Raw genomic sequence first — 13245 nt, 5'->3', positions numbered from 1 at the left:
AAAATATTTAAAATTTTTATTTTAAAGTATAATTTGGTCACAGCCGAATATAGCTCTCTTACATATTTGGATATATCTCAGATATTTGTGTGTCTATTTTCTCGATTTTAAAAAGTGAATATATTTTCGGCGTCGTAAAGTTGATTTCAACAGACAGACGGACATGGCTATATCGACAGTAACGATACTCTTTTTTATACTTATAAAATCAATTAAAAATGTTAATTGATTTTGATTTTAATTTATAAAAATTTATTTCGGATTCTTAATTAGCCTCTATGTTATTGCTGGAAATCTGTTTTAGATACTGTATTTGCCTTAACGAATTATGAAAATCTGACATCATATTCATGATCGGCGACCAGAAATCTAACAAATGTGTTTGAATTCGTATAATTTTATTTACGGAATCAATCATGTTCAAGTCATACTGAAATCCCATCGAAAAGTTTGCCCTAATCCACTCTAGTAAGAATTTAAACAAAAAATCTTATATTTTGGCAAAATTTTGAATTTTAAATATAACATTTTATTAAAATATGTATATGAAATTAAGGTACTTAATGGCAGTAAATTACTTTTAGGAGTATTATTGTTATTATTATTATTTGTAATACAAATTTCCACTAGTCTTTAGTCTTACAACAAATACACTTTGAGTGCAATTAAAAATAAATTTAAAAACACAACCATTTCTCTGACATCGATTAACAAACTGGAGCGCTGTGCGGATGTGGAACTGGATGAGGAGCCAAAGAAGAAAAAGTTACGTTTTTCCTTTATGGTGGGCAGTTTTTCGCATTGAGCATGGAACCAATTGCCCGTAATGCCATTACTATTTTTTGAAATTATACAAATTTCTTTGGGGATTTCCTGAGGAGTCTTGAATAGTACAGTGGGTATCTCAGCCTTGCGTACATTGTAGTTAAACTCTTCTTGATACAAAATATTATTGTCAGGATCTCGTATGTAGACCATAAAATCTGCCACATCGCGGGCGGTAACCACAAACCAGCGTATGCTGACATTATTGTTTTTGCTAAAGAATGAAAGGTATTTTTTTTTTTGGATAATTAAAATAATTTTAAAATATTCAATTAACTTAAACTTACACTATAATATCTCTAAAACGCACATCGGACAGTTTGTCATAGTCCACACCTGTAAACATTTCCCTTTCTTCTTCCGTGGTACATTGCAAGGCCTGATCATCCACATATTGCAAATAGAGATCCCTATTGAATAGCGGTGTATTGCAGGCTATATAACTTAAATCCTCATTCAAACTGGCCAATTGCATGATGTAGTGTTTTAAAGGCCTGGCCGCACAATTGCAATTCAGGGGATTGCCGGCATATTTGACATCAGTGCCATTCCTTACATTCCACACTAGGGTCAGGGGAAACTCGGTTAAACTATTATTTCTTAAATCAATCAACTTAAATTTGTCCTCCTTTATGAATTTCGTAAAATTTAATTTGTAAATTTGATTATTATTCAACAAAATGGTAGTTAGATTTTGTGGCAAATCAAAAGTATGTTCCTCGGACTGTAAATTGCTCAATTCATTGTTGGAAAGATCCAAATATTGCAGACGTGTGAAATTGCCCAAAACACCGCGACGCAATTCATTGATGCTGTTGTAGGATAAATTCAATTTCAAAACTTTCTTGGTGCCAAACGTGATGTCATAGGTTAAGACGGGCATTTGATTGTAACTTAAATCCACATACTTTAGATTGTAGGGTATATAAGGATTTTCGGGAAATGTTTTCTTGGTAACAAAACTGATTTTGTTGTAACTTAAATTTAGCTGCAATGGAATGGGAAAGGGAATATTTTAATTAGAAATAAATTAATTAAATTTTGTTGGTTTACTAACATCTTCCAAACTTAATAAATCATCTAGCACGCCATGGGTTTTATTGTCCAGTTTGGTTAAGAAATTATGGGATAAATCCAGTTTACGCAACGAGGGTAATCCTACAAAAGCTTCCGTGGGAATGTTGTGCAAAACATTTGAGGACAAATTCAAATTTAACAATTGCAATAGACCATCAAATGAACGCTTGCTAAAGGAAAAAAAGTTGAAAATATTAGGAATATGATAAGTTTCGGAAATAAATCTTTAAAACTGTTTACTCTCAAGCGCAAATCCCTTAAGTGTTGACATAATAGTGTTAATCAAGAGTAAAAGTAATATATGAAGTCTCCATTTATTTGTAAATTGTGCATTGTTTTGACAAAATTATCAGAGCTTGAGCTCATTATCAGGTATAGTCTCCATTTATTAGAATTATTGCTTGGTTATGATAAAATTGTTAGTGCTTTTGTTCAGACAACTATAGACAATAAATGAAGACTATACCTGATAATTTTTTATCTTGACAACGATTTTGACGTTTATCATGATAAAAATTTATCAGGTATAGACAGGGAGTAATAAATGGGGAATATATCTGATAATTTGTTTATCTTGACAACAATTTTGACGTTTATCATGATAAAAATTTATCTGGTACAGACATAGGATTATATGGCATTTGTTCAATCTTACTTGATTTCTTTAACACCGTTTCCGTACAAATTCAGCTCAAATAATACTGGCAATTTACCAAAAGCACTTTTCTCCAATACAGTTATGTTGTTATTCTATAAAAGATATTAAAATATTGATCGAAAAATTATAATTAAAAACAAGTAAGAGAGCTATATGCAATTTATGAAATAATATTGAAAAATTTTAAAGTATAATCATTTAAAAATTTAAAAAAAAATATTTTTTAAATTTTTTTTTTTTAAATTTTTAAAATAAATATATTTTATTTAATTTATTAGTGAAAAAAAATGTTTGATGAAAAAAAAAATTCGGTTGAAAAAATATTTTTCCCGATTTTGATCCATTGTAGGTTCGAATTACTATGGCGTTACATACGTCTTTGCAAAGGTGTTTGAAATATCTATCATTAGATATCCATATTGTCTATATTAATGATTTAGTAATCCAGATATAGATCAAAAATAAGTAATAAATCGAGGTTGTCCTGGTTTTTGCCTTATACCTCAGCCATTTATGTACCGATTTTATATACTGATGTTGATTTCAACATACAGACGGATAAACAGACAGAAATACAGAAGTCCATGGTTATATCGACTATCTATAACGATTCAGAATATATGTATATTGTTACGAAATTGTATTTGAATTCAAATCATGTTTCTCATCATTTTTATTTCTGGAGTCTTCTAATTGTGGACTATGTTGTTTACCGACCGATTAACAGCAGTTAACATAACTGTGGACATTATGTGAAAGTAAACCACCGTTTTTAAAAGGTAAAAACATAACAATATACTTTATGGGGTCGAAATGGAAAATGTTGCAACGCTAACGGAGTGACAAACAGAAATTGCAATTTATCACTCCAGGGTGACCACTTTTCCATTTTCGTCTGTTAAAACCTTACCTGCAAATATAAATACTGCAATGTGGACATACCCGCCAAACATTCTTGCGGCGGCCTGGTAATACCATTCTCTTGCAACAACAATTTCTGCAACACCAGTAGACCCGTAAAACTATGCCGTTCCAGAGAATCTCCCAAAAGATTCTTGCTTAAATCCAAATACAATAATGAATTCATCACTGGCCAGGTACCAGCTGGTATTGCCTCAATTTGATTATCGCTCATATACAATTCATTCAGCGATATGGGAATTTGGAAAATTTTCGTTATGCTATTGTGATTTAAATTCAAAAATCTCAAACTGGTCAGCTTGACTAAAGCACCACGTATAATATTATTCAAATTATTATTACTTAAATTCAAGCTTAGAAGTGTGGGCAAGGTGCCAAACATTGAGGATTTTACTTCCTGCAGATTGTTGTAGGAAAGATCAATGGTACGCAAAGAAAATAAACTTTGAAAGACAGCATTAAATATTGTGGAAATATTATTGTGACTCAAATCAATGGTGTGCAGCTCATACAGTTTGGGAAAGGAATTTTTGGGTATCTGTGTTATATTATTATAAGAGGCATTTAACACCTTCAAACCGGTCATATTATGCAGAGGTATCTAGAAAAAAAAGAAAATTAATCATTTGCGTTAAATTGTATTTGATTTAAAACTTACATGGCCTAAATTGGTCAACAAATTGTGACTCAATTGAAAGATAGTGGCGAATGTGTTCTCATCGAAAACATTTTTCGAAAAGTTTGTCAATTTATTAAACGACAAGTCCAGTGTTGTAATATTGACACAATTTTCAAAAGATTTTGGTTGTATGGTCTCCAAGCCATTATGGGAAATATTTATTAGGGCCTGATAAATATCCTTAAAAGAGTTTTTCTCTATTAACGATATATTGTTCTCGGCCAAATCTAAAATCTGTGAAAAAAAGGAACACAATTTAAAGTTATTCGGAGAATAATTTCTAGATTACTTACCTCAATATAATTTAATTGAGAAAACATTTGATATTCAATTTTCTTTAAGGCATTGCGAGCCAAATCGATAGTGCCAATACGTGCCACAGAACCGAAGGTACCACGGCCCACATCTGATATACGATTATCGCTCATATAAAGACGTCTAAGAAAGTTAATAAATTGTTTATGAATATTAATAAATATAGACTGATAGTTAAAATCATGCACCCACCTTAAAAATCTCATACCCCTGAAACTATTCGCATCTAAACGTTGTATCTTATTGTGTGACAAATTTAGTACCTTCAGCACGGCATTACGGGCAAAAGTACCACGTGATAACTCAGTCAAAGCATTATGCGACACATTACACCAGCCCAATTTCGTCAAATCGGCAATATGTTGAGCTTCTAGTTTTTTGATTTTATTAAAACTTATATCCAAAACTTCCAATTCACGTAGATTTTTAAACTGATTGCGTTTCAAGTTTTCAATATCGTTGCCATGCAGATCCAATGTTTTCAGTTTACGCAAAGGCTTTAATAAGAAATTTCCAATAAAAGTTATTAAATAAACGATTTCTCTAAAGTAATTACGAGATGAAGAATATTCATACCTGAAATACTTCAATGGGTACATCACTTAAGGGACCATTTGTTATACGCATTACCTCAACACGACCGGAGATTTCTTGCTCCACAAACATATTTTTAGTTAAACTGGTAAAATTATGACCATCGATTTGTAAATTGACTAGATTTCCCAGAATCTAATGTTTTGTAAATGGACGAAATGAAAATGTTCAATCAAAAAGTTTATTTTTTTAGCTTTTACCCTTCTGAATTCAATAATATTTGCCTTGTTAATATTTGAGATAAAAATCATAAAAAAAACACCTAACCTATATACCTAATATATAGCATACATTTTTCCATCGTACCAGTACCTTATGGCTCAATTAGTCGAATCCTACGTAAAAATATATTTGGAATAAAAATTAACGTAAAGACGTATTAGAAAAACATGAGTCTTTGCGTTGTAGGTCGACTAATTGAACCATTAGAAGATACAGAGAGCTATATTTCTTACTCCGTCTCTCTCTCCTTTTCTACTTACTCCAAATGATAACGGTGTTATTTGCGATAGATTTGTATGTATCATTTCCAATTGTTCCAATGTGTTATTTACACCAAAGAACACATAATCCTCCAGTGTCATAATGGGTGTATCCAATATGGTTAAATATCGTATTTTGACCTTTGAAAACATAGGTCCATAGACTCGCTCTAAAATATGATTTTATTATTATATGTATAAAGTTTACAAAAAATAATGTATAAAATTTACCAAAATGTCCCTTATTTATAGTTAAATGTTCCACGGGCAATTGAAGGGCAGCCAAATTTTGCATTGCCACAGATAAAGTGGCCAGGTTGGTGTTATCACATGTTACATAGATACCGATATCTGAGCCTTTAAGGCACTGACAGGGATAGATAAGTTTGGGTCTGAAAAAAAGGTTTAAATTGATAAAAAAATTAATGTAATAAAATAACTATTCAACAAATTAATCCAATTTCTAGTTAATCTATATGAACAAACCTTTCTTGTAAATAAGTAAAAAACTGGTCTCTTGTTTAAAAAATACACCCTTCCCCATTTAAACTTATAAAATCAGCTATAAGCGATTTACATTTTCACCAAAAGCAATTTGAACCCGGGATAAACATTTTGTTTACCCCCTGTCTATACATGAAAACCAAGCCTTAGGGGCCATTAATTACAAAATATTGACAAATAATTACAAAATAAAAAAAATGTTAATAATTTTGTAATTACTTGTTTTTAATTATTTTTATTTATACTATTTTTGTTAAAAGTTAATATGTATATTTAATTATTTTATTTAGTAGCTTTTATTAGCCATTAATGACCCCTAAGGCTTGGTTATATAAATTGAAGATAAATAAATAAAATGTTTATTATAAAAAATATATATATTTATCACAACACTTAACCCCTTGTGGGTTGAAAAAGTTTGATTTTTTTATGAAATATTGAAAATAAGGACTTCAGGAAGTTATTTACAAAATTTTAATTTTGTGGAGGACCTGCAAGGATCCGAAAGGGACCTGGTACCGTTGGGTCAGCATCAGCCAAAAGATAAAAAAACTCATAGATTTTTGTTTACATTTCATTAATATATTGATTAGTTTTGTAACTTTTATAAAGTTTTCTATTACAAGTCTATTTTATGGTATTTTACGAAACATAATTACAACATAAATAAACACCACAATGAGAACATGTAATAATTTGCCGTTGTTCTGGGTAAGCGAGTGACATTATGAAACTTTTTCTAACGGTACTTTTTGAATTTTCTACAATAATAGAATTAGATATATAAAATTAAGATACATGTATATATTCTGCTGAGTTAACAAAAGTTTGACTTTTTTTAAATGTAAGGTCTTTATTCTAATAGTCGTTTTTGTATCGCCAATTTCACAATGATTTAAATAAAATCTAATAAGAATTAAAATAGTGCTTACTTGGCTGGACATTTATATTTTGGTTCGCCATAGACGTAAACTGCTTCCGTTACCGTTGTAATCGATAGTAAAATCAACAACAAAGAACTCAAGGTTACAGATTTAGTATTTTCTGCATAAAATGTTGACGAATACATGCTAGTAGTCTTATTAGAAACTTGTTGTATGCAGGTAATAATAAAAAGGCCTTAAATGGATGATGGTGGTTCATAAAATTATTGAGTCATTTTGTTTCTAGCAACAGGTTTGCTGCTTTAATCTTTTGTTTTTAACGTAAATTGAATCTTTATAAAATTAAAAAATAAAAACAAAAATTGTAATTAAATAAAAAAAATTAAACACAAAGTGCCACAACAACAAATTGTATTACTAATTTCACTTTCACATGAAAATCAAAAACATAATAATAACAAGGAAATAAAATAAACACAAGTTCTTATTGTTATTATTAAAGCTATTATTACAACAACTACTACTTATAAAAATTAATTTATTAATATATCTAATTATTTTCACACAAAATAAATAAAATTATATAAAACAACTGCACCACTAAACTGTTTAATATGTTAATAAAGTGTTTTTAATATTTTCTTGTTTTCTTGAGCAACATACACATATTTCTTCCAATTTCATGCTATTGTGAGTGTTCGTCACTATTGTGAATGTGAAATCTTATTGTACATGTTTATTTTGAATAGATTAAATACAACACTGTGCTTTTGGTAATGAACACCACCCGTTGTGTACGTATAGTGTAAAAAACAAGCGGGAGAAATATTCTTTGCTCCCGTTTCGTGCCGCCATTGCTTAAACAACCAATCAGCGGCCTAGCTTCGCACACTCTGACAATTGTTGAAGAAAAATTCGTATACATGTACGGATTTGTGGCATGGTGTTAGTGCAAAGGGAGAACGCGATTTTATTTGCCTTACTATAAGAAATTTTGAGTCCGCCATAACTGATTTAAGTTTTGTACAAAATAGTTGCAAACTGTTAAAATAAAGGCCATCTTATAATTTAAATAAAATATTCAGTCAGACAGAGAATAAAGTTAATTAACTAATAAATCTACAAAACAAAAAAGAACAATCAGAAAAGTGTATAAAGAAATAAATCTAACATAATAAGTGTGTGTATAAAGAAAAAAACGAGGAAGAAAAATACAATCGAACAATGAGTTACTCTGCCGATGTATTGAATTCTGCTCATCTTGAACTTCAAGGTGGCAATGGTGCTGAATTACGTCGTCCCTTTGACCCCACGGCTCACGATTTGGAGTCTACATTCCGCTTGACAAGGTTTGCCGATCTCAAGGGCCGCGGCTGCAAAGTACCCCAAGAGGTATTAGGTAAATTGGTGTCTGCCTTGCAGCAAGATTATTCATTGCAAGACCAAGATGCTCAGTTTATGAATATGGCTATACCACGCATTGGTATTGGTCTAGATTGTTCTGTGATACCTTTGCGCCATGGTGGCCTGTGTTTAGTACAAACCACTGATTTTTTCTATCCCATCGTTGATGATCCCTACATGATGGGCAAGATTGCGTGTGCTAATGTTCTGAGTGATTTATATGCCATGGGTGTTACAGATTGTGATAATATGTTGATGTTGTTGGCGGTCAGCACCAAAATGACCGAAAAGGAACGTGATGTTGTTATACCTCTTATAATGCGGGGTTTTAAGGACTCTGCCCTCGAAGCTGGCACTACTGTGACCGGAGGTCAAAGTGTGGTCAACCCCTGGTGTACCATTGGTGGTGTGGCATCCACCATTTGCCAGCCCAATGAATACATTGTACCCGATAATGCTGTGGTAGGCGATGTGTTGGTCTTGACCAAACCTTTAGGTACTCAGGTGGCCGTCAACGCCCATCAATGGTTGGATCAGCCAGAACGCTGGAATCGCATCAAGTTGGTTGTTTCCGAGGAAGATGTCCGCAAGGCCTATCATCGTGCCATGAACTCCATGGCTCGCCTTAATCGTATTGCTGCTCGTCTTATGCACAAGTACAATGCTCATGGTGCTACTGATATCACTGGCTTTGGCCTGTTGGGTCATGCTCAAACGTTGGCCTCGCATCAGAAGAAAGATGTTTCGTTTGTCATTCACAATCTTCCAGTTATTTCAAAAATGGCTGCCGTGGCCAAAGCCTGTGGTAACATGTTCCAACTTTTGCAGGGTCATTCAGCCGAAACCTCTGGAGGTCTTCTTATCTGCTTACCCCGTGAACAGGCCGCTGCCTACTGTAAAGATATTGAGAAGCAGGAGGGCTACCAAGCCTGGATTATTGGTATTGTTGAGAAGGGCAACAAGACAGCCCGTATTATTGACAAACCCCGCGTCATTGAAGTGCCCGCCAAGGATTAAGTCATTCTGGGACTTCCGGAGTGCGGCTTATTTTATGTAAATCTTCAATATCTCTATTTCGGCTTTTCTTTTCCTACAATGAGGACTTGATTTTTTGTTTCTTAAAATGTAACTGAAATTTTGACAAAAATTACGAAATTTTATTATTAAACAACGACTTTTGTTGCATTGGCATGAACAAAAGTTCGAGAGCCTTCATCCTATCCTACACATAAATGTATAATTTATAACGTTTTGGTTTTATAAGTTCTCTATATTATTATTTTATTTCTTTTTAATTAGATTGCATTCTTTTTATAAAAATCAATGTAAATTCGTAAATTTAACTTTATGAAGCTGTTAATTAATAAGATTTGATTAGATTTTACTTATAATTTTCGTAAAATTATCATTTTTTTCTTCTCTGTTTGATGTAACATAGTATCTCTAACTATAACTAACTGTAGTATTTTAATTGGCCAAATTGTTTACTTTTTTTTTTAACAAATTTTACTCTTCCTTTTTTTTGTTTTTTTTTTTTTGTCTTAACAATATTTTACAAAAGACGCACAACAAGAATCAGAAATTAATTGCACTATTTACATTAAAATTTAATAATTTCTCCTTTTTTTATTAGAATTTAACTTGTATTCTTAATCGTACGTATCGTATGCATTTTATTCAATTAATAAATAAAGATATTTTATAAATAAATAAAAATTTGATGCAACACAACACAGGTTGCTGTGTGGTGTCAGTAAAAACAAAACGGGTTTGTCTTTAATTAGTAGAAAATTATAAAAATGGATTTTAGAAATACGTTTGAAATTATTGATGAAAACTTTATTAATTTGTTGATTATTGAAAACTAGTTAAATACATAGTACAATTTGAAAGTAAATTTTAATTAGGCTTAAGTTCATTTTTATTATAATTTATTTGTAATAATTCAAAGAATATGACTGAATACTAAAATTTTAGACTATTGGCAAATTGGAATGCATTTTCTACCCTGCCAAGGGCGTCATCAACAATCCTTATTGCCAATTGTCTAAAATTTGAGTATTCAGTGATATTCTTTGAATTATTACAAATACTACTTTCAAATTATATAAAATAAAAAGTTCGAATAATTACCAAAAATCTATACATAGTACAATTAAATTTAAAAATATTTTTCAAATTTGATAACTAAATTCAAAGAATTCGACACCGACTTACCAGTCCGTAATGGTGTGGGTCTCAATAATATTTAATTTTTCCAATTTATAACACTAAATCAGGGTGGTATTGGTATGGAAAACTAATAAATTTGTTAATTAATTACATCAGAAATGTTATAAACTTATAGATTATTCGTAACTGTTATTTATTTAGCTTAATTGACTTATTAGCTAACATCAGTTTGTTGAGAAAATTGGTATCGATATAGATATTTCGAAAAGCGGAGAAAAAGTTTTGGTGAATTTATGTAAGTTTTTATAACGTATTATTTTAAACTTAACATTTTAAATAATTCTATGTCCAAGTTTAAAAAACCTTCAATTCAAAGTTTTGTCAAAAATGTCTGAATGATCCTTTCAAAGACAAACTATCAGGCCTGTCACATATTTTGTTCGGAATGGTTTCAATTCCGTAGTTTTTATTCCGATCGATTTCGTTTTAGGTTCTTTAGATTCCGTGTAACTTATTAATTCAAAAAAATATTTAATAATTCCATATTTCTGATTTTAATTTGACAACGTTTTTAATATTAAAACAAAACTGAAATTTTTGGTACAGAAATTGATTAAAATTTGTAGAAAAACAAATAAATATCAATTCCACTTTGAAAACTGAAAGTGGTTTCATTCCGAAAGAAATTTTCGTTTTACTTTTTCTGAAGAAGCAAAATGCGGAATTAATTCCACTTTCGATCGGAATGGAATTCTGTAACAGGCCTGTACACTTTCGTTTTAGAACAATGACACCTTATTTATTCCTTCATTTTTTTACAAATTGGTTTTTTGGTATTTTTATAATATTTGGAACTTTTTTTTCTTTTTTTAACAATAGCTATTTTTTATAATTTTGTTTTTACCATGTTACATGTCGATGGCTTTTTTTCAAAATCGATTTTTTTTGCATATTCTAAAAATAAAACTATAGATCTCCCTTAAAAAATTCAGTACAAAATAAATAATTGAAATAACGGGTTTTATAATTTTTACATCCTTGCATATTCTTTTTATATTTTGCAGAAGTTAAAAAGTCTTCATTGTTTTGCCAATGCTAAAGGTAATGTGACATATGGCAAATATTTGACGACCTTATTTTAGATAGTTTTCTAATTTTTTTTTAATAAAGTTGTTGCAAGTGCTTATTTTTTGCAGTCTTTATGAAAATTTAATGAAGTACCTTTTTTATTGGGCGTATAACTTAAAAATGCGGGATTTTTTCAAAGTTTTAGCTTTTATTTTGAAAAAAGCGTACTGCATCGATCGAAATAAATAGTAGTCAGACGGGGCAATGTCTGGACTATACAGCGGGCGAGGCAAAACTTCATACCCACTTTCTAAATAGTTTTTAACGTATTTTGTAACATGTGGGCGAGCATTTCCATGATTGAATATTACGGTTTCATATCTGGCCGCATATTCTGCGAGTTTATCGGTCAATGCTCGCTTCAAACGACTCAGTTGTGTTCGGTACATATTCCCTGTGATGGCCTAAACAAATTTCAGCAGCTCATAGTTAGAACCCTTTTTATTATTTTTTGTCTGGCCTGGCAGATATTTATCTTCCGTGTCAAAATCACCACTTCTGAATCGCACGTTGAAACCGATGGAACACATTGACCATAAGCTTCGGTGTGCTTCAGCGGCACTGATTTTTCAAATTAAAGAAGTAAAAAATCGCGTTCAAAAGATACACCATCTATATCTTGCCTGCTTTTCGCTTCTCATTTTACGTTATAAGATAAATTTTTGGGGGAAACTTGAAGAACTAACATTAGTTTAAAATAAAAAACATATTTTTATTTTTTCATACAACTTTATATTGGTGATACATACGTTTTTTGGTTTTAGAAAACAACAATTCAAAATAACGTAACACACATACAGCCCAATCATGTATAAAAAATCCGCGGGAGTTTTTTCCCTTTTTCCCATTTTTAACATTGAAATTGAATAGGAAAAATGGGAAAAGGGAAAAAACTCCAGCGGATTTTTTATTTATGATTGGGCCGATAGTATAAAGTGTACTTTGAAAATATTTGGCCAATTCACAATTGGTGTCGTAGCGTTGTATCGTTGTATGTCGTAATTTTTTTTATTAATATTTTGTTTTTGTTTCGAAAAATTTGTTTGGAAAATATTTATGACATACAATGCTACAACACTACGACATCAATTGTGAATTGGGCAATTATTTTTTTTATAAAATATTTTTCTAGTTTCATTGTAATTCATATTTTTTAATTTTAATTTAATCGTTTCCTTTAAACTTATGAAAAGCGATGTTACGTTATTTTGCACTTTAGGTGACGATATATGTATATATGTTTTTTTAAAAACTGAAATTATGGAATATAGTTTTCCAAAAAAGTTTCCACTGTATATTAACATAAATTTGTATTTTAAATGCATCTGCTAGCCAAAATATTTCATTTTACAGAATGAGGCAAATGTTTCTTTTCTGAATTACTCGTACTTCAAGTTAATAACATTAAATTGTGAGTCACTTTTAAAAACTCGAACATTTTTATTTAAATTGTAGAACAGCCATCTACACATTTGTATTTTTTTTTTCACAAATTCAGTTTAGCCGACTATTGCATTTAGATACAAATAGCTATAGAATTTTTCTAGGTAAAATCAGTTAATCAGCAATTGCTTAACAACCACCCACGTACAAATTTTGCAT

At 30.7% G+C, this 13245-nt stretch overlaps 2 protein-coding genes across 2 annotated transcripts; one reads left to right on the top strand and one right to left on the bottom strand.

The window, feature by feature from the left end:
- Positions 1 to 490: 490 nt before the first annotated feature.
- On the bottom strand, positions 491 to 7272 carry conv (convoluted). The gene is made up of 12 exons (XM_065513686.1): positions 6988 to 7272; positions 5783 to 5943; positions 5552 to 5721; positions 5052 to 5204; positions 4668 to 4972; positions 4454 to 4598; positions 4140 to 4394; positions 3471 to 4082; positions 2558 to 2652; positions 1883 to 2072; positions 1113 to 1813; positions 491 to 1039 (listed from the first exon to the last, which is right to left on the bottom strand). Exons 1-12 carry the CDS (start codon positions 7122 to 7124, stop codon positions 640 to 642), a joined length of 3324 nt encoding a protein of 1107 aa, XP_065369758.1. The 5' UTR covers positions 7125 to 7272; the 3' UTR covers positions 491 to 639.
- Positions 7273 to 7892: 620 nt separating this feature from the next.
- On the top strand, positions 7893 to 10108 carry Sps1 (inactive selenide, water dikinase). The gene has a single exon (XM_065511057.1). It carries the CDS (start codon positions 8164 to 8166, stop codon positions 9358 to 9360), a length of 1197 nt encoding a protein of 398 aa, XP_065367129.1. The 5' UTR covers positions 7893 to 8163; the 3' UTR covers positions 9361 to 10108.
- The last annotated feature ends 3137 nt before the right edge of the window (positions 10109 to 13245 follow it).

Source organism: Calliphora vicina, chromosome 5 (assembly GCF_958450345.1).
Source record: "Calliphora vicina chromosome 5, idCalVici1.1, whole genome shotgun sequence".
Taxonomy (NCBI): domain Eukaryota; kingdom Metazoa; phylum Arthropoda; class Insecta; order Diptera; family Calliphoridae; genus Calliphora; species Calliphora vicina.
Note: the sequence above shows the minus strand (reverse complement) of the source record. Positions and strands in the feature narration are given on the sequence as shown.

Coding starts and splice junctions, on each gene's coding strand:
- Sps1 (XM_065511057.1), top strand. CDS start 8,164: ATGAGTTACTCTGCCGATGTATTGAATTCTGCTCATCTTGAACTTCAA.
- conv (XM_065513686.1), bottom strand. CDS start 7,124: ATGTATTCGTCAACATTTTATGCAGAAAATACTAAATCTGTAACCTTG. Junction 4,973..5,051: donor TACCCATTGAAGTATTTCAG/GTATGAATATTC, acceptor TTCTTATTAAAG/CCTTTGCGTAAACTGAAAAC. Junction 2,073..2,557: donor AACGGTGTTAAAGAAATCAA/GTAAGATTGAAC, acceptor TTTTTCCTTTAG/CAAGCGTTCATTTGATGGTC.